Source organism: Ostrea edulis, chromosome 3, assembly GCF_947568905.1.
Source record: "Ostrea edulis chromosome 3, xbOstEdul1.1, whole genome shotgun sequence".
Classification (NCBI taxonomy): Eukaryota; Metazoa; Mollusca; class Bivalvia; order Ostreida; family Ostreidae; genus Ostrea; species Ostrea edulis.
This window is the reverse complement of record NC_079166.1, coordinates 79,720,298-79,742,015: the sequence shown is the minus strand read 5'-3', so window position 1 is coordinate 79,742,015 and position 21,718 is coordinate 79,720,298. Positions and strand designations below refer to the sequence as shown.

The 21,718-nt window shown below is 35.7% G+C and overlaps 1 protein-coding gene across 1 annotated transcript in view; it reads left to right on the top strand.

Annotated features, from left to right (window-relative positions):
• Nucleotides 1-20,074, top strand: part of LOC125677879 (uncharacterized) — a 102,693-nt gene extending 82,619 nt beyond the window's left edge. The window contains exons 12-16 of the mRNA XM_056159125.1: nucleotides 8,535-9,734; nucleotides 9,858-9,879; nucleotides 10,023-10,259; nucleotides 16,471-16,718; nucleotides 19,412-20,074. Coding sequence (XP_056015100.1) covers nucleotides 8,535-9,734; nucleotides 9,858-9,879; nucleotides 10,023-10,259; nucleotides 16,471-16,718; nucleotides 19,412-19,477 — 1,773 coding nt within the window. The 3' untranslated portion in view covers nucleotides 19,478-20,074. The remainder of the gene's footprint in view (nucleotides 1-8,534; nucleotides 9,735-9,857; nucleotides 9,880-10,022; nucleotides 10,260-16,470; nucleotides 16,719-19,411) is intronic.
• Nucleotides 20,075-21,718: the final 1,644 nt, after the last annotated feature.

Sequence of the window (21,718 nt, the reverse complement as noted above, 5' to 3'; positions counted from 1 at the left end):
TTAAACCCGGATGTCCTTTCACATACGTCTTGAACATATTCCAAATGTTTTATGGTAATATTTTCTTTATTTTCCTATTAAGCATATGAGCGTGATGATCCGGGTTAGAATAGGTCCTCAGTACCTCTTGCAAGTCGTAAGATGCGACTAAATGGGGTGGTCCTTCGGATAAGACCGCAAAGGGCAAGGTCCCGTGTCACAGCAGGTGTGGCATGAAGAAGATCCCTCCCGTCAGTAAGCTCCGAAGATAGGGTTAAATTTTGCAGCTCTTCGCTTCCAATGGTAACGCCTCAAGATGAGTGAAAAATTCTAGAGCAGGACCGTAAACAATACATTTGGACAAGTAAATATGTTAAACTTAAAAATAATAATCCTTTGAATATATATATATATATATATATATATATATATATATATATATATATATATATATATATATATACATGTATGTGAAACTTATACGGTACCAATTTTGATGTACCAGATGTAAATTTCCACAAATAATGTCTCTCCAGTGATGCTAAACAGAAAATGTTTGAAATCCGAAATAACAATAGACTTGTTAGAGCTATTGTAGAGAAAAACGGAAAGAAGATGAATTTCATTATAATTTAGAATTGACAACAATGAATTAGTCTTCATCTACAGATTAACAGAATATATATACAATAATTCAGCTGCAATTGCTTATTAGTATTCTGCTTTATACATGCAAATCCACACCTGATAACGATATGATGGATAGGATAAATCCATTTACCTCATCAGGATATAGGGCTCAAGGCGCGTTTGACAGGTCGACAGGGGATGCTTAAGCCTCCTAGACACCTGATCCCACCTCTGGTGTATCCAGGGGTCCGTGTTTGTCGAACTATCTATTTTGTATTACGTATAGGAGTTAAGCGATTGATCACTATTCTTTTTCTTCGCCTTTTATGAGTTAAGTGATTTAAGGTATGTGGCTAATGGGAGTCATGTTAAGTCCCACTTACTCTAATTAACGACAAGTGTCAACATTGTCAGCGATCCGTATTTCCTGTCATATTGTTTTTCTACCTCATTTGGCGAACCCATATTACACACACCTCATTAAATTAATTCCAAGGGAGATACTTTGATAGGACAGCTTATGCAGAAAATTCACTATAAAGAGTCGCAAATATAAATACATATGTCACATTGAATCTGATATTCCTTGCAACTATTGCAAGAGGTACTGAAATCATTTCAGAAACGGAATATGAAGATGTATTTCATTTCAATTTAGAATTGACAACAATGAATTAGTCTTCATTTACAGATTATGTACGTGGATTTGGACTCCGATTTAATTAACAACGTGTCAAAAGCGATGTTTTTGACAGAGAATCTCCAACGCCATTATCTCAAAGACAGTACATTGATACATGAAATGACAAATGGAGTGTCGTTCCCGCATATTCCTGAATTGATAAGCACTTCGGGATTTCTTGACAGAGGAGCGTTTATAGACAGGAAAATAATTGTCACACAATTTCGGAAAATCCGGGTGAAAAAAATTGGCAGTATAATAGAATCTAAGACATTTTACTTACATTTTTGGGAGTTGAACTATGTTCAATCTCCCTGGGTCATCACGCACTTTTCTGCGCAGTAATTTGTATTGATTCGTATAGTGGTCGTCAGCGGGGGTTCTGTGTCAGCTGATTTACTCCTAGGTAAATCAACATAAACTTTTATAAACATCCGCCATTAAATAATCCATGTAACTTTTCTGAATTAATCTAATTTTGATACTTTACATGTAAATAAATGCAATGATATTGTATTCAAATCAATTTGAATACAATATTTCGATCAAATTGATACTGATAGACATAGAAAAATAAAAGATAAGGTTGAAAATTGTCGTTTGTAGCACAGCGTCACCTATAAACATTGATAGGGAAACGAACGACAACTGCACACAAGCCCTATTGACACCGTGGCGCGAAATATCGAATATGGTGCGAAACCTCAGAAAATTTACAAGAAATAACTCTACAACATTGTGTATGTGTATATATTTGGGTGGTTTTTTTTTAATGTGATATAAAAAATGCTTGATGTTACATGTAGATTGAATTAAAACACGTCATTCCCAGTCAACAACTTTCGATTGGGATCGGAATACGAAATAATTTTTTTTATATCCGGTGGCAAAGTGAAACTGCTTCATGCTTCAAGTTATTGAATTACGTAGTAATTGCACGTTACACATTAGAGAACTGTTCCTTTTAATAAAGAAAGTCACAAAATAGATACAAAATGAGTGTACCTTATTCATTACTGTTACCGAGCTTTCGTCGACTATAATCTCGAAATGGCGTGTTTCGCTGCGCTTGATAATCTGACGGTAAGGTCCACATTTTCTACGTGAGTAGTGTGATATTTGTTTATGAATTTTTTGCGCATACATGGTATGTCTCGGCTAGGAATAATGGAAACTTTCTCACCTATGTATGTAAAGACATATTAATCTCTATTTTTAAAAATGTAGAACACTTATATCAAATGACAATGTTTGAAAACGCTTAGAGCCCCGATGTCAGAATTTCCTTTTCCAAGACATCAATATGTCAAACTCATTATCCTTTTTGAATAGTATGTACCATATTTTGTACCAGTTATCCATTTTGAATCCCCTATTACAATGGGATTTTGCTGCACTCTGTAATGTTTGAGTGGATGTCATGAGTGTGTGTCAAACAGAAATTTTAAGAGCATGGGATAAGGTGCTGCCATGTATTACTTCACTATCAAAGTTTAACCCAGTTGCCACAATGTTGAATTTATGCTGCAAAAAGGATTGGAAATTGCTCTGGTCAAAACACATTGTTTATTTGTCTACAGATGAAAGAGACATGAGGATTCTCCCTCACAAACTGAAGAAAAAAAAGTTATGGATCTTGTACATGTATAGTTTATTAATCACTATAGATTTCCAGCATCACAATTGTCTGATTCCACTATATGCTTTCCATACTGTCAGGTTCATTCACCCCCTGTTTGAGCCACAGTATAATATCCCAAATACCTTGGCAATAAATAACATTATTTGACTAGTGTTTCATTTTTAGCGGAGTTGCGATGAAGTCGAACTCGGCTTATGATCTGATGAAGTGCCTTTGGGCGGGCAGGCGGGCACGCATCAACATTTCATTTCCGCACCATAGCTCTTGAGCAAATTATAGGATCTCATTCAAACTTAGATGGATTGTCACCCTCAGTAAGATGAGGAAGCCTATCGATTCTGGGGTCACTAGGTCAAAGGTCAAGGTCACTGGCTATAAATATACTGAAATTTGGAGAAAATTTTGTTTTCCGCACCATAGCTCTTGAACGAATTATAGGATCTCAATCAAACTTAGATCGATTAAGTAACACAAGAAGCCTATCGATTCCGGGGTCACAAGGTCAAAGTCACAGTGGCTATAAATAGACTGAGATTTGGAGAAAATTTTGTTTTCTGCACTATAGTTTTTTAACAAATTATAGGATCTCAATTAAACTTAGATGGATTATCGCCCTTGATGAGACAAAGAAGCCTATTGATTTTGGTCAAGGGTTAAAGGTCAAGGTCACAAAGGATTTAAGTCGGCTGAAATATATGTACGCAAAATTTTGCTCCTTGCTTGATAATTCTTGAAAACTTTTCTGCCGGTTCCCTCTATGCCCATTCCTCGCGCAACTCGGCTTGTGCATTTCTGATGCCCGACAATTTTTAATTTTTTTGCATTTCATTTATTTTGAGTTATTATACAATTATTTACCATTCCATTGATCCCCTACAGGACTGTAGTATACTCAGGTGACAGTTTAGCATATTGGACTACCTTTTCAAGTAATGAATACTTAGAATTAGCTATAACTAGGATTAAACTTGAATGTATATATACAGGGGAAAAACTTCTTCATAACTGCAAGGCATTGATAACCATATGGATTTGAATGTTTGGGCCATAATATGTGGTCACATTTTTCATGAGAATATAAAGGGGTGAAATTCTAGGAAACAACAACACGACTTCAGTTACTCGAGGAGCGTTGTGGCCCATGGGTCTTCCATTATCCATGTTTGCTGTTGTAACGCTTTGAAACAACAACAGTTGATTTGTATCTAAAATCATGATAATATTCAGTCATTTATCCCCCTACCCTTCCAGTACTATCTTTTCTAACTGAATTTCCACAATGTTCAACTCCCACGAGTACTTTAAGTACTTTGATTACGTCTGCCGCCAAAGCGGGGGAAAATGAATGCTGAGAGAGGGGTGGGAAAAAATGACCGAATTTTACTGGAATTTACTCCCGAAAATACACAGATTTGATACTGACATCTTTAATTTAGGTCTTTTAATTGGCGACAAAACTTCATCTCTATGAATTCTATCGAAGATTATGCCAGATGATGGGCTAAATATGAAAAAGATAATTTGATACATTGTCAGAATGGGTTAAAAGCATAAGAGGAATATTAAAATACCGCATTAGACATATGAAAGCAAAATTACGTACCATCTATCCTTCTGTGTTTAGTAAACCAGAAGTGATAAAAGAATTAGATAGGTTACACGAGGAATATATTTTGGTTCCAACTGACAAAGCTTGTAACAACATTGTCTTTGTTTGTAAGGCTCATTATTACAACTGTAATTTAAACGAACTTGGCATTAATTCCCCGTTTGGCAATCGTACTTATACTCCTACTGCCCATTCAAAAAGATGAAATTCTTCAAAACCATGCCTCAGTTTTAGACATATTTAATATCCCAGTCAATGGGTCGAATGAATATAAGTTACCGTACCTATATTGGATTCTTAAACTACATAAAAACCCTTACAAACAAAGATACATTGCTGGATCCAGTAAGTGCTATACCAAGCCCCTATCGTTGCTCCTCACGTGGTATATTTAACTGCTTTTCCCAGGCACTTATTTTCATATGTTAATAAGGATGTATTGAGTGATACACCCCCCCCCCCCCTATTCTTGATAGTAGTATTGAATTAGAAAAAATAGGCTAAACAGTATGAATTGAACCCATGTAGCGAAGGATACCCCCCACCCCCCACGATTTAAGAATTCAAAGATCAGGCAGAAAAGTTTTTTTCATTTGCTAATAAACTAATTAACTACCAACTTATCCTTCGACCCCCCCCTCCCAGATAAATGATGCTACGTGTCTGTTTCCAAGAGACAGTATATGTAACTACAACATACCTTTTTAAAAATGGATTTAATGAATACCTTGCATGTACAGTGGAACTTCTCTAAACCGGCCAACTAGCTTAAACAGCATAAGTTTTTTTTTTTCAGTCACTGTTTTATTTTGTTGATTTCTAATAATTTCCATAGTGCACGACATAAACAATCCGCTAAAATCAACAACATAAACAGTATTTTCGTTTTTCAATGTGCGGACCAGGCCTATCCAGAACACCTTGACGAGAGAGAGAGAAAGAGGGGGGTCTCCATCACCGTACGGTTATACTCCAGTTTTCTTAATCATGGAGGGGGCATGCGTCAATACTAATATAAACTTTTAGTAACAATAATCACAACACATATATACATGTATTATATATTTTATAAGATTGATAAAAGTTGAAGTGTCATTAGGCTGGTCAAGTTGTTCCCATAGCAAGGAAATGGTCGATATTACCACCACCCCCCTCCCCAAGTGGAGGGGCAACCCCTCCTCGATACTACGGTGTCTGAATATTTATATCTATACATGTATATATACACATGTACATCCTGCCCAAAAACTGAGGTCTCGTTTCACAGCAGGTGTGGCACGATAAAGATTCCTCCCTGCTCAATGGTCATAAGCGCCGATCATCGGTCTAAATTGTGCAGCTCTTCACCAGCAGTGGTGAGGTCTCCATGAGTGAAATATCCTCAAGAGGGGCGTTAAACAATATTCAATCAATCAATCATATGCGATATAGAAAAAAATCTGCCACAACAATGGTCGAAGATTCAAATCGATCAAAGGTTTTCGACGTTTTAAAGAAACCACATCTCGCTGGAAGACATAAATAATGATTGGCTGTTATTTTATTTTCAATTTAAACCGTTTTAAGAACCTTTGGAATCAATATCTAATTACTAATGTACCGGTAGTAATATTTAATTTCAACACACATCATATATACATACATGCATGTACGTTAAAATTGATGTAAGAAAACTGCTTTTAAAAAAACCGCACAAACACGTCAATATTATTAGCAACAAGTTTTATGCATTATATTTGATATATTTGTATTAAAGGTAGATTAAAATTTAGCGAAAATAGTAACAGACATCCCAACTTTCTAGCTCTTGAGATATAACGTATCAGTACCATTTTGGCCGAAAATGAACGAATTTTGGTCCGATTTTTGTAAAAAGAAAATAAATTCGAGATATTAAAGGTATATGCGTGTCTTTAATTTTTATTTTTTTTAATTCAATTTATTCTTAAATAATCTTATTTTGAAAAGACAGGACGTCCAAACATATTCCCGTGACCTTTAAAAGCGAAAGTAGAATAATTTCCATTCATCATGCGGTGGATTTTTTATCCGCCTCCGTGACTCGAGAGGCGGACATCATCTGCATTTGTTAGGTGCAGATTTTATGGCAAACTAGGTAAAGCATTAATTGTTTGACTGGACATACATGTATTTATTAAATCGCAAAGTAAGTAAAACTTGATGAGGTTAAATGATGGAACAGTTTGCTTCGGTTCTATAACATGCAAAATATTGACTTCGCGTAACGAAAACGGCCGATTTCTGCATTCATTCTTTTTTTTTAAATTCATATTGTTTGCAGCCAACAACCGACACCATATTGATAATGAAAGAAGAATATTAATGGATAATTAAATATGCAAAATATAAACCTGGTTGTTGCATGCAAAAGTATTATTAATTTTCAGTTCTATAACATGTAAAATATTGACTTTGCGTATTGAAAATAGCCAATTTCTACATTCATTCTTTTTTTAAAATTCATATTGTTTGCAGCCAACAACCGACACCATAATGATAATGAAAGAAGAATATCAATGGATAATTAAACATGCAAAATATAAATCTGGTTGTTGCATGCAAAAGTGTTTTTTTTTTCCAGTTCTATTACATGCAAATCATTGACTTTGCGTATCGAAAACAGCCGATTTCGCATTCATTCTTTTTTAAAAATTCATATTGTTTGCAGCCAACAACCGATACAATATTGATAATGAAAGAAGAATATTAATGGATAATTAAATATGCAAAATATAAATCTGGTTGTTGCATGCAAAAGTACATTATTTGTTATTGCTAAAGTTTATTCATAATTTATTTCAAATCAACAGATTCCGCTAAACAGCTCATCTTTAGCGTATAATCATGACGTCATAATAAAATAATACGTCATTTTCATGTAAGTGGGATTAGAAGAACATCCTAGTTGTGTAAATAAAAAGAATAAGTAAGCATAGTATGAAAGTTGAAAAAATGAAAAAACCTCAGCGGTATATAGCCAATAACGTCCCTTGTCGTTACTTTGTTTAACAGCACTCTGATTTCACGCACAAGTACTCTGAAGTTGAAAAAAAAAATATCCCAGAGTTCCTCATTCACAATATCGTCGTAGTAGTTGGTGATTAGGCCTTCCAACAGTCGGTATGAAATATGACCCTTTGTTAGCTGACCTGTTTCTATATTCATATGATGCGGAATTTATTCAAAAACATCTACGTGGGAAGAAAACATGTCATGCTGTAGCCTTCAATTCGACATCTAGATATATCGACGACGTTTTGTCTATTGACAATAACTTCCATTCATGTCGATTCGATATATTCCCGTGAGCTCTAAATAAAGACATCACATAGTCGTCCACTTCTGCTTCATACTTAGATATTTATTGAAAGTAAACATTAACGGCAAACTGACAACTCAACTGTATGACAAGCGGGATGATTTCAGCTTCTCCATCGTCAACTTTGCGTATCTAAAATAGCCTAGTTTCATGTAGCAATATTCCATTATCACCTGCACATGGTGTTTTCATCTCTTGAGTGATTTGATACGCAAGAGCTTGTTCTGCGTATGGGCAGTTTTTAAATCAAGGCAAGCTACTGACAAACAAGTTAATGGTTCAGGGGTTTAAACAGTCTTAATTGAAGTCAGCATTTCGCAAATTCTATGGTCGTTATAACGATCTAGTTCGTCAATACAACCTATCATTGGGTCAAATGCTGTCTGACGTTTTTCATACCGAGTGTTAGGCCGTTCTTGGCACATTGATTTTGACTACGATTAACTCCGTTTACCTGATCAGGATATAGGGCTCACTGCGGGTGTGACCGGTCAACATGGAATGCTTACTCCTCCTAGGCACCTTATCCCACTCTGATATGTCATGGGGTCCGCGTTTGCTCAACTATCTATTTTGTATTGCTTATAGGAGTTAAATTAATCGGATTCCCTAGTTTGTGAATTCCTATAATATTTTCATATGTTGTTTTTAGAACTCTGACACCCTCTACAACAACATCCTGGATAATCTAAAGCTTGACAAACATCTGAGGTCACACCTGAATAGGAAACGATGTTTTGTTCTAGGATTTAAATCCGATGGTTCATCATTCCAAGACACGCTATCTGAACTAGAGAAGTGCATGGTTTCAATTGCAAGAGAAGAAAGATGGAAAGAATCCATTCCTACAGACTGGGCACTATCTGAAGTCGTAGTTGGAGAACTGAGAAGACGGAAAGTGAGAATAACATCTGTAAAAGAGTTATCACAGAACTGTTTTGGGGAAAACAAAGAGAAATCCACACAAATCCGCGATATTCTGAAATTTTATCACGATATAGGCGTTATACTACACTTTGACGAGAGCTCTCTTGCCGAAACTGTCATCATTGACATCCAGTGGTTTGTTGATTCCTTTAAGAACATAATAACCGATCCAAACCATATCAGGGATTTTGTCGACAGCGATCGCGATTGGTGTTCTTTTTACATAAGTGGTCATATACTGGACAGCCTTTTAACCGATATTTGGAATAGTCGGCACTTTGAAATGAACTACTGGAAAAGAAATCAAAACAAAGCAAACTTGTTGCAATACATGCAACGACTTGGTCTCATTGCAGTTGGTACCTTCGCACATTACATCCCCTGTATGAACAAGCGGAGCTTTGGTATGCAAGAAGATAACTTTTTCCACTCCATACAAAGTAAAACATCGGTATTGGTCTTTCGATTTCAGTTTTTGCCATATTTTTTTTATTTCCGGCTTATTGTTGCTTGTTTGACGAAAACCAAAGGCGAATGGATGGTTTTAGAAGACAGAGGACTCTGTTTATATAAAAACGTGGCTTGTTTTGTCTATAAGCAACATGCAATAGCTCTCGCTGTGAATAGATGTTCAATTCAGCTTCAGGTTTTTCAGCCCAGCAAAGTTGTAATTGTGAAAGATGTTACTCTGGAAATCCGTGACAATATTGAAAGATTGCTGAACGGTCTGACCAGTAACTTTCACAAGAAAGTGATGTACACTGTAGGATATCAATGTTCAAAACAGGAGGTGTTTCGTGAACATGATGACTGTTTTGTCGAAGAGAGAGACATCCATGGGAAAGGAAAAATTACTTGTCCAAAGCATGGAATGATTAATCATCATATTCTGAGTGAATCTACTCTTTTGGTTTATTGGAAGCAGGTATGTTCATTGATAAGTGTTTGACAATTCATGACTTATTTAACATGTAAATTATTTCCATAGAAAGTGTTGATAATTCGTGTCCATCGTTTTAGTTTATAATGATAGTCATCCTTTTGATAGGATGTCCTAGCCGAGGTAACAGGTGAGTAGGTTTTTAGTTCCATTCCTGTTTTATTTGAAATAGGGATTAAATACACATTGTGTGACCAAGTAACAGATTAAACTGAAATTTACAATGAATCGATATATTTAGAATGTGTCTAATTATTTGGACGTGGGTTTCAGATTTGGATGATCTCATGGACAGAGATGAGTGCACCAGTCTGTCTGAGCCTGAGTTAAGGAAATTCAATTTCAAGACTTTTGACGAACTCACAAAGATTGGACGAGACGCACTCCAACTTTATTTTGACAGAATATTTCCACCAATGGACTTGGCCACTGTACTCACCAATAACAAACAAAGACTACAGCAAGGACATCAGAGGCTGGATACAGACCAATGTACCCTACTATTTCCAGGTATCAAAACCATCACCCTTTTCCACTTAGTCCTACTTCGTTTTCACAAGGGGCATATTGGTTTGCTCCTGTCGGTCAGTATATCAAGTGTTGCCTGCTCAAAGAAAGGTAAAGAAAACGAACAATTCCTTCGATAAAGCTGTTTTATGCCTCGTGAATCGGTCGCAAAGCAGGTAGTCCCTGTTTGTTTGCATGATCTGTTGCACACTTTTATAAGTGGTCATCTCAAACGATTACCGAAGGTACAAATTAACTATTCAGAACGAATGATGAGGGTGATCGGTGGGGGAAATAACATATTTGGAAAATAATTGATTCTGTGTCAAATAATTTCATTCTAAAGAGGGGGATGGTACGTACATAAGATATATGCAAGCTATCCACACTTCAGGTGCCTGTAATAAAGAGTTGGACACACATAGATGCATTTACACACCAGACGTTTGATCAGGTACCTAGGAGGAGTAAGCATCCGCTGTTGACCGGTCACACGCACCATGAGCCCTATATCTTGAACAGATAAACGGAGCTATCCGTAGTCAAACTCAGTGTGCCAACAACGGTTTAACAATCGGTATGAAACACGTCAGACAGCATATAACCCAATGATAGGTTGCATTCTCAAACGACAATAGACACTGCGAAACACTTACTTTAAACAAGACTGTTAAAACCCTTGCACCATCAACTTGTTTGTGAGTTGCTTGACTACGGATAACTTCGCTTGCCTGATCAAGATATATGGCTCATGGCTGGTGTAAACGATCGACAGGGGATGCGTACTCCTTCTAGGCACCTGATCTCATGTCTGGTAGGTCTAGGGGTCCGGATTTACCCATTTATCAATTTTGTAATGCTCATAGGAGTTGTGAGATTGATCGCTGTTCGTTATCTTCATCTTTCACAGCTGTTAATATGTTCGGGAGGAGCAAGGATAGGGGTTGGTAGACTACTTACTGAATCTAGCAATGTATCTTTCTTTGTAAGGGTTTTTAAGTAGTTTAGGAATCAAGCTTTGGTACGTTCCTCATATTTATTGGACGCATTGACTGGGAAATTAAATCATCTTAAATTGAAACATGGTTTTGAAGAATTTCATGTTTTGAAAGGGTAGTTGCAGTATACGAATAGTAAACAAAGTGGAGTTAATTAATGGCAAGTTCGTTTAAAATACAGTAGTAATAACGAGTCGTACAAAGACAATGTTGTTACAAGCTTTGTCAGCTGGAAGCAAAACATATTCATTAAGTAACCTATCTAATTCTTTGGTCACTTCTGGTTTACTAAACACAGAACGATAGATGGTACGTACCTTTGTCTTGATATGTCTAATGCAGGATTTTAATATTTATCTTATATGTTTAATCCATTCTAACTATGTATCAAGTTCTTTTTCATATTTAGCACATCGTCTGATCTTATGAACTGTCTGCTTCACATACATTTAACTCTTTATACTATTTTTTCTTAAAAATTAGATGAATCTGGGTGTGACCGGTCGACAGGGGATGCTTACTCCCCCATGGCACCTGATCCCACCTCTGGTGTGTCCAGGGGACCATGTTTGCCCAACTATCTATTTTGTATTGCTTGTGGGAGTTCTGAGATTGATCACTGTTCGTTATTTTCGCCTTTCATTGAGGTTAAGGTCAAGGGTTTAACAATTAAGGTTAATCTACTCTGAACATTGGGATATGTTGCCCGATTAATATGATGTTATTCTTTTGCTTAACAGTCATGTAACTTAGTAAACCGGTTTCCCTAAAACGTGGATATGTTTTACTGGTTTTGAGGTCAGGAATAAGACTAGACATATCAGATATTTTACAAACATCAAGCTCGGTGTACACATGTACTTCTACCCCCTACAGAGTAAACCATTCTCGTTGCTTAAATATCTTATTAGTATTATGACTCATTTTACAATGCTATAAATCAATTCATTCTGGATATACCAACTACTGCTTATTTTAAAGTTCAATGTTTTGGTAGTGATTAAACTAACCATTGTGGTTGTGCAACTCATAACGATCCATGACTATTCCAAAAAAACTTAATATAAAATTTATTCCTTTTAATATTTCCAGGTGGGTGGCTACATCTTGTAAAAAAATATTTGTTGGTTTTATGCTTTGTTCTCAAAATGAACCTGAACGCTAGACATAAGTCTAAATTTGTAGTACTTCAACTAATCCCTAAAGAGTAAACAATCGCCGTTGCTTAAATAGCTTACTAGTATTATGACTTATTTTCATTTTGAATAGTACAATGCCTTCAATCAAATCATTCTGGATATAACAAATACTGCTTAATTTAAAGCTCAATGTTTGATAGTGATTAAACTTATCATTGTGGTTGTGCAACTCATAACGATCCACGATCATGCCAAATAAATGCTAAATATAAAATGTATCTCCTTTCCATCTTAGCTGGTGGATGGATACATAAAAAAAAAACATTTCTTGGTTTTATACTTTGTTCTCAAAATGAACCTGAACACTAAGGTCTAAATTTGTAGTACTTCAGCTACCCCTGGTGCGTTATCATTATGAGTAAACGTATGGGACGCAATGCAAACCATCAACCAACCAACAACGACAATCATAAATACTATACATATGTCAAGAAGATTATGTTCTGATTTATGATGTGAATTGGGCCGTTCGTTCTGCAACCAGGAAGCCTGGATTCAATCTAACACCGCGTCAAACCTAAGACGTTTACATGGGTAGGCCTGGTAGCTGTTCGACAAGCGACACGGTTCTTTCGTATGTGGCGTATATGTTATAATGAAACTTTACTACTGGTGCCCTGAGTATCTTGCACTCTCCAAAATTGTTGGCACTACACCTAAAGAGGATGATGTTTTGCATTAGTGAAAAATTCTGGAATGGGATGTAAAAGAGTATACAAAATAAATATTCCAAACATGAACGATATCTCCATCCAACAAATAATATTGACCACCCTTCTTCCAAGACTAGTGACTTTATATATGTAATGCGTGTTCCTTTTCTTTTGATCGATATGCAATATTCTTTCTTGCAAAACGTAAACTATCTGTATAGTTTGTTGAATCGTTTACTTTCACTCATGAAATTCATTATCCAATTTTTCTTCGTTTAAATTTACATGAAACCAATGTACATGGTATCCTTGCAATTGATTACTCCTGTATATCTAATATCAAGATAAAATAGGTTTAAAAAGTTATGCATTTGGGATATCCCCTGTGTTAAGTCAAAGCAAAGACGTCTTACATAGTGAATCTACCTTTCGTAAGATTGGCAATAGAAGTAAAAGACGTGGGTCACAAGGCACGTTAGGCAATATCACAATGAACCCCCCCCCCCATGCCATAGCATAGTTGTAAGTGTCATGTCCAGGATAGAAGCAGTACTTCTTCACTTAAAGCTTATGATTTGCCTACATGAGTGATCAAATGACACATCACGATACATTAATACATTCAGAAAATAGCTAAAATATTGTATAGTTAAATCTGTTAATATGCGCATTCAAGTTTTTGAAATAATTACCTATCGAATTAGTACACACATACCTATACTGGGGTTTCCCAAAATATACCAGTATCAATATGAGGGTTTATGTACCCTTACCGTTTCACTTCGGTATTTACGTACATGTATGTAACCAAGCGTGATGGTTTCGTATAAAATCAGCCTGGCCTTTCAGAATATTTTTTATTGCGGAGCCGTGAAGGATTATCTCCAATTTCAGATTACATTTTTCTTACATGTCAGATGAATTGGGATGGCTATAAGACAACAAGTCACTATTTCTTATACGACGTAAGCAGTTATATAATTTCGTCCTCTGATCAAATATCAATTTAAAGTATCAATATCTGTATTTTGAAACCTAAAGACATATCATTAGCAGCGTGATAGGTCAATGTCAACTAACACTTTCAATGATGCGCCACATCGACATAGATGTCGTCAACATAAGCAACATTCTTCGTCATAAAAGGGTTCAAGTTCAAGTCTACACCCTGTATCTCCTACAGCTATACTTCTACTATTGCATCCAAACTTTTTAATTATAAACAAACTTTGCAGTGCCAAGATATATACCATCTTATACGTAATTCACCAACATGGTCTTGTTCTTCATCTTCTTTCAACTATAGTCCAGCTGGACATGTCATTACTGGTGATTTTGATATAGTTGAAAATGAGGACCTCAAATCACTTATTCTAAAAGGTCCTAAATACAGAGAACCTCGGTCTTTTAATTGGCGACAGAACTCCATCTCTATTATCAGTTATGTTGAAGATTATGCCAGACGATGGGCTAAATATGAAAAAGAAAAAGTTGATACATTGTCAGAATGGGTTAAAAGCATAAGAGGGATATTAAAATCCCGCATTAGACACATGAAAACAAACGCACGTACCATCTATCCTTCTGTGTTTAGTAAACCAGAAGTGATAAAAGAATTAGATAGGTTACATGAGGAATATGTTTTGGTTCCAGCTGACAAAGCTAGTAACAACATTGTTTTTGTTTGTAAGGCTCATTATTACAACTGTATTTTAAACGAACTTGACATTAATTCCACTTTTGGTAATCATACTTATGCTCCAACTGCCCTTTCAAAATATGAAATTCTTAAATTTTAGACACATTTAATATCGCATTCAATGGGTCGAATGAATTTGAGTTACCGCACCTATACTGGATTCCTAAACTACATAAAAACCCTTACAAACAAAGATACATTGCTGGATCCAGTAAGTGCTCTACCAAGCCCCTATATTTCCTCCTCACGAAAATATTAACAGTCGTGAAGGAGAAACTTCAAAGTCACTGTGCGACTACATATGCCAGAAATGGTGTTAATCAAATGTGGATTCTAAAAAAGTTTAAAGAACTTTTAGTAAACTTGAAATCGCAGATTTTGTTCCAAATCAATAACATTAAAACATATCACTTTTCAACACTATACACGTCCATTCCTCACGATAAATTAAATACTAGACTTTTTGACATCATAGACAGTTGCTTCTTCAACAAAAACGGAAAACGGAAATATTCATATCTAGTGATCAGTCATTCAAAAACCTATTTTCTTAAACACCACTCTGATTCCACGCACAAGTACTCTGAAGTTGAAATAAAAATAATGCTAATGTTCTCATTGACCATATCTTCGTGGTCTTTGGTGATCAGATTTTCCAACAGTCTGTTGGAATTCCCATGGGCACGAATTGTGATCCTTTGTTAGCTGACTTGTTTGTATATTCATATGAAGCAGAATTTATTCAAAAACTTCTACGAAAGAAGAACAAATCTCTCGCTGTGGCCTTCAATTCGACATTTAGATATATCAATGACGTTTTCTCTATTAACAATAATAGCTTTCATTCATTTGTCGATTTGATATATCCCTGTGAGCTCGAAATAAAGGACACCTCAAAGTCGTCCACTTCTAATTCATACTTAGGTATTTTAATGAAAGTAGACATTAACGACAAACTGACAACTCAACTGTATGACGAGGTAAGCTACTGACAAGCAAGTTGATGGTATAGGAGTTTCAACAGTCTCGATTGAAGTCAACATTTCGCAAATTATATTGTCGTTATAACGATCTAGTTCGTCAGTACAACCTCGCATTGAGTCAAATGCTGTCTGACGTGTTTCATACCAATTGTTAAGCCGTTCCTGGCACACTGATTTTGACTGCGGATAACTCCGTTTACCTGATCAGGATATAGGGCTCACGGCGAGTGTGACCGGTCAATAGGGGATGCTTACTCCTCCTAGGCACCTGATCCCACCTCTGTTGTGTCGAGGGGTCCGTGTTTGCCCAACTATCTATTTTGTATTGCTTATAGGAGTTATGAGATTGATCACTGTTCGTTATCTTCACCTAACATACTCCAATTAGATGGAAAGGGTCATAACACCGTACGTGTGTCGAAGTGATGTAGCTTTGTTTTTAAAACTGAAATAGGGAATTGTTAAGAGTCTCTTATTCAAACATGAAATAATGAAAATCGTATTAATGCTTGTATGTTTTAATTCTGATAATCACGTTTATAGATTCTGCCTTGATAGATAATGCCTTGTAGCGATTCACGGAACATCCACCTTGTATTGTTTTGAATTTGACTATACATGTTCTTCGCTGAGAAATTTTGTGTCTCATGAAATTTTCCAAAGCTTACATCCTTCATTTTAGCTGATAAATCGATTCCCTCCTCAGCTGCTTTTGATGTGACCGTCATGTACAAACTGTTGAGGAATTACGGAGCAAATCTTCCACCACCGACCAAAGGATGGGGGAAGAAACCCGATATTGGAGAAAAACGTCCTACGGATGACGTGGAGAGAATCCGGTTCTACAGGAATGAGGTAGAACATAAAACTCGGACAACTAGCGTCATGGAAAAGGATGACTTTAAACTGAAATGGGAGGACCTTTCTCAGGTGGCAGTTGTTTGGATTTTAATGTAGAATAATAGATATGCATATAAGGGTGTAAATATTTCCTTAATGGTGATATTTGCGAATTTAAGGCTCACAAAAAGTGTTCATGTTTGCTTGGTGCTGAAGAGTTACGACAAAAAGTACATTATGCGAATATTCTTGAAAGATTTGTGCATATACCTACTCTGTATTCCGTATTCTCGCGAATATTCAATATGGCAAAATGATTCGTAAACGTCAAATCTTGTTAACAGATAATTTGTAGGTAGTCTGTTAAACTTGTGTGATCCGATGTTGTTCATTTTTTGTACAGACTTACCTTTTAGCAGATGAATTAGTTTTAAAAGTTATTATCTTTCCCATAATCACATGCGTGAAAACATTTGCATGTAAAAGAAAACAGTGAACAGACAATTTAAAAAATAGATAGGTGGGAATATATAAATTTATTACTGTGTTAGGCATATATAAATAACCCCACGCGCATTAGGGAAATATCAACAGATTGTATACATGTATAACTCGGACACAATTGTCTAACCTTGAGTTTGGAAGAGCGTAACACAACAAATTACTAAGAGATGTTTTATATTTTCATTTCTGTAATATTCTTGTAGTTACAGACTACACTGATGAGACCACCGATGATCTCATCTCGAGCTGGACACTGACTGTCACCTGATTTGAGTGACAGCTGTTTGTAAACATTGATTTAAAATTAAATAACACTCGTTAAAACTGATTAGAATGAGTGATGAATGACTTGTCGTACAGCCTCATAAATACGTATAAAACGAATAGTGATCAACCTCATAAATCCCAAAAGGAATACAAAATACGGACCCCTCGACATGCCAGCCATGGGATTAGATGCTTAGGATGTGTAAGTATCCCTTGTCGACCTGAAACGCCCAGGTAAAAAAGGAATAATCCGTCGTAAAAATCAGTGTCAAGAACGACCTTTGTCAATCAGTCTGTAAAACGTTAAACAGCATTTGCTCCAATGATAGGTAATATGGACAAACTGAATTATTCTAACGACCATAGATTTTGCGCAATGCTGACTTTAAAGGAGACTGTTGAAATATATATATATATATATATATATATATATATATATATATATATATATATATATAAAGCACCAAATAATCACAACTAGGTACTGAAAATTTTTCACCCCAGCCCGGGGTTGAACCAGCGACCTACGGCACCCACCGCCTAGCAAGACTGTCAAACCAGTGCGTAAGTCCACTCGGCCACAACGAATTCCCTAAAAAGGAAGTTTTGTTATGCTCCTAAAGCGCTACTATACACACTGATGCAATCTTACACAATCGTTGTGTCATTCAGCGTTTAAGATTTCATAAGGGGAGTGGATCTCTCGATGCAATTGTATAGAATATTTAATATAAAGCACAAACAAACAATTATAACACTCCACCTTACAATTACCCCTAGGATCTAAACGATACATGTGATAATCAATTAATTAATATATAAAGCACCAAATAATCACAACTAGGTACTGAAAATTTTTCACCCCATCCCGGGGTTGAACCAGCGACTTATATATATATATATATATATATATATATATATATATATATATATATATATGAGAAGCTGACGATGGACAAGGTGCAATCATATCCTTCGTCATAAAGCTGAGTTGTTAGTTTACTGTTATTGCTTTTAATTTAGCAGTGTTTTTAAAAGGTGGATAAATTTTGTCGGAATGCAGGTCATACAACTGTAATCATGACTTTTTACATGCATTTTAACAATAACAGCAATAAAATAAGAGCGAGTAATTTCACTTTCCGAGTTATGCCTCTTTTGAAATTAGTGATAATAAATTCCTCGCCGAAATTTAGGAATCTACAATATACATTTATCAAGATCACCAGTACTTGTTGATACAAATTGTACATTAAAGGTTTAATTGATGCAGTTTTGTTTGTTAAAAGACGAACTGCAATAAGTTAGATTTACTTTTAATTCTTTTTATCTAAATTCTCCCCTTCCGCAAAAATAATCCTACTGAAAATTACTATTTCCCCCCATGAAAATATTCACATTTATAGTGCATGTTACATTAAAAAAATATATAGTTGAGTTTGAACTTTGAAGACTACGGATATAATTTGATTGTAATTAATGTGATATTTGTACCTTTCAAGAAGTACTCACAGGTTAGAATTATGCTTCCAATCTTACAAATAAGGTACTCATATTTACAGTGAATATTTGAAGAAAACGCTTATGATTTCAGTCTTGGGCTTATCAAATTTGTTTTGAAAAGTTGTTGTTCGACATCTTACCTACCATTAAAACCTTTCGAATTAATTAGATAATACTTATTGGTTATACATGTATCTAAATAATGATTTAAATAATCTAATTTACAATTTCGACTTATCATAAGGTCGAATGCTGTTTGATTTGTTTCATGGCAATTGTTAGGCGTTCTTTAAACACTGATTTGACTACAGATTACTCCATTTACGTGATCAAGATATAGGGTTCACTGAGGGTGTGACCTCTTGACAGGGGATGCTTACTGCTTCTTAGCACACGATCCCACCTCTGGTATATCCAGGGGTCCGTGTTTGTCCCACTCTTACTTGTATTCTCTATAGTTTAAAACTTCACTTTTTTCATTATCTTATGCTAACTTCTCATTTCTGCAGGCAATATTAAGACTGAGTAATGGTTCCTTGAAGAAAGACATAATGGCATTGAGACAACAACGATAAACACACTGAGACGAGGATCATGAGACACGTAATAGAATAGCCAGTTCAGAATCAAGGGTTTGAGTTAGTGAAAGTGTTGCTGTGGTAACTGCGTATGGTCATACAATTACTGTGTTTCATTCCATGAGACGTTCCTCATATTTTGTCAGGAAATACATGCTTGTTATTTTACCATAATGTCATCAAGTCATGCATGTTTCGTATGAATAATAGAAAAATGATGAATGGAAAGAAACTACTGTACATGTATTAACAAATATGTTTGAAGAAATGAACTATATGATTTAGATGTGTGATTAACTCGTATCGTGATTACACATCCACAATACACACGTAATATATATCGTCTGGGCAGCTCTGTATACAGCAATGAAGTGTCAGTTTTTAGGTGTCTTTTCTTCTTTTTACAAAACGTTAATCAACATTAATCACTCATTCATAATGAAGACAATGATGAGAATTATTGGATATAGAAATATTGGAAAATGAGTTTGATTATAGCTAAGTTGTGTACATATATGTATTGTGTGGTTCTGGGAAATACAGATTACATGTATCATACATCATTATCTAATCGTAATAAATATATAATCAAAATTGATTTGTTGAAATTCCCATGATTGATCTTGCTAGTTACATTCCCACTACAAAATTGATAAAAAAATTACATTTCCAGCAGCTGCTAATGGGTTTTCCACCAATCTTAGAGGCCTTAAACCCTTAATAAAACATTAAATTCGATCTAATAAGTTGCATTATCTACTTTTGAAATAGTGCAATATTTTCTATTAAAATGTAACAATGTATTTCTATCAATTACTTGGTGGGTAAATGCAAAAATTACAGGTTGGGAAGTCATCATTTTGCAATGTTTGTATTTAAACTCACTTTTAATTCTCAGACACACATATTCTAAACCGCGGCAAAAAAAAAATCAAATAAAAAAACCACGGAAATGTGATTAAAATAATGTTCAGTGGGTTGTGAGAAAAGAACAAACAGTAGGTTATAACCAGTTGGACATTTACCTGTATGTATCTATAAACCGGTGAAGGACTTAATCGAGTTTAGTTAGAGTTTTCTTTATATACTAGGAGATATGCTTTTGTTTTGAGTATGTAGAGTAATTACAGTGTATCCTTTATGTGGTGCATATTGTACTAATAGAGATATTGGCACGATCCTTTTCTGATGATATCACTTTACTAAGAACGATAACTCTATCAGTGACAACCTACAATATCACCTTATATTCATTTTCTATAATGAATTTCTATGTTCGTTATAACGATCTAGTTTGTGAATACAACCTATCATTCTGTCAAATGCTGTCTGACGTGTTTCATTCCGATTATTAGGCCGGTCTTGGCACTCAGATTTTAACTATGGAAAACACCGTGTACCTGATCAGGATGTAGGGCTCACGGCTGGTGTGACCGGTCGACAGGGGATGCTTACATCTCCTAGGCAATTAATCCCACTTCTGGTATATCCAGGGATACGTGTTTGCCCGACTTTCTATTTTGTATTGCTTATTAGGTCACCTGAATTCATTCAGGTGACCTATTGCTATCTGTTTTTGTCCGTCGTCGTGCGTCGTGCATTAACATTTGAACATTTTCAGCTTCTTCTCTGAAACCCCTGAACCAATTTCAACCAATTTTGGCATATAGCATCTGTGGGTGAAGGGGAACAAAAATTGTGAAATTCGTGGTCCCTGCCCCCCTGGGGCCTAAGGGGTGGGGCAAAAACCATCAAAATGAGTGTAATTTTAAAAAAAAATCTTCTTCTTTACTCCTGGACATCAAGAAGCCAAACTGTGGGCATAATTATAATGAGCTTTGAGCCCTCTACAAAAATTGTGAAATTCATGGCCCCTGGGGCAGGGGTTCTTGTGTTAGGGTGGGGCTCTATTGGTCATATAGTGAAAATGGCAAAAACCATCAAAATGAGTGTAATTTTAAAAAATCTTCTTCTTTACTCCTGGACATCAAGAAGCCAAACTGTGGGCATAATTATAATGAGCATTGAGCCCTCTACCAAAATTGTGAAATTCATGGCCCCTGGGGCAGGGGTTCTTGTGTTAGGGTGGGGCTCTATTGGTCATATAGTGAAAATGTAGAAATTCTTTGAAAATCTTCTCTGTCTCTGGGTATTAAGTAGACAAACTAATAGCATGGTAATGATGAGCAAGGATGCCTCTTTATACCCTCCGCAACAAGTTGTGGGGGGGGGGGGGTA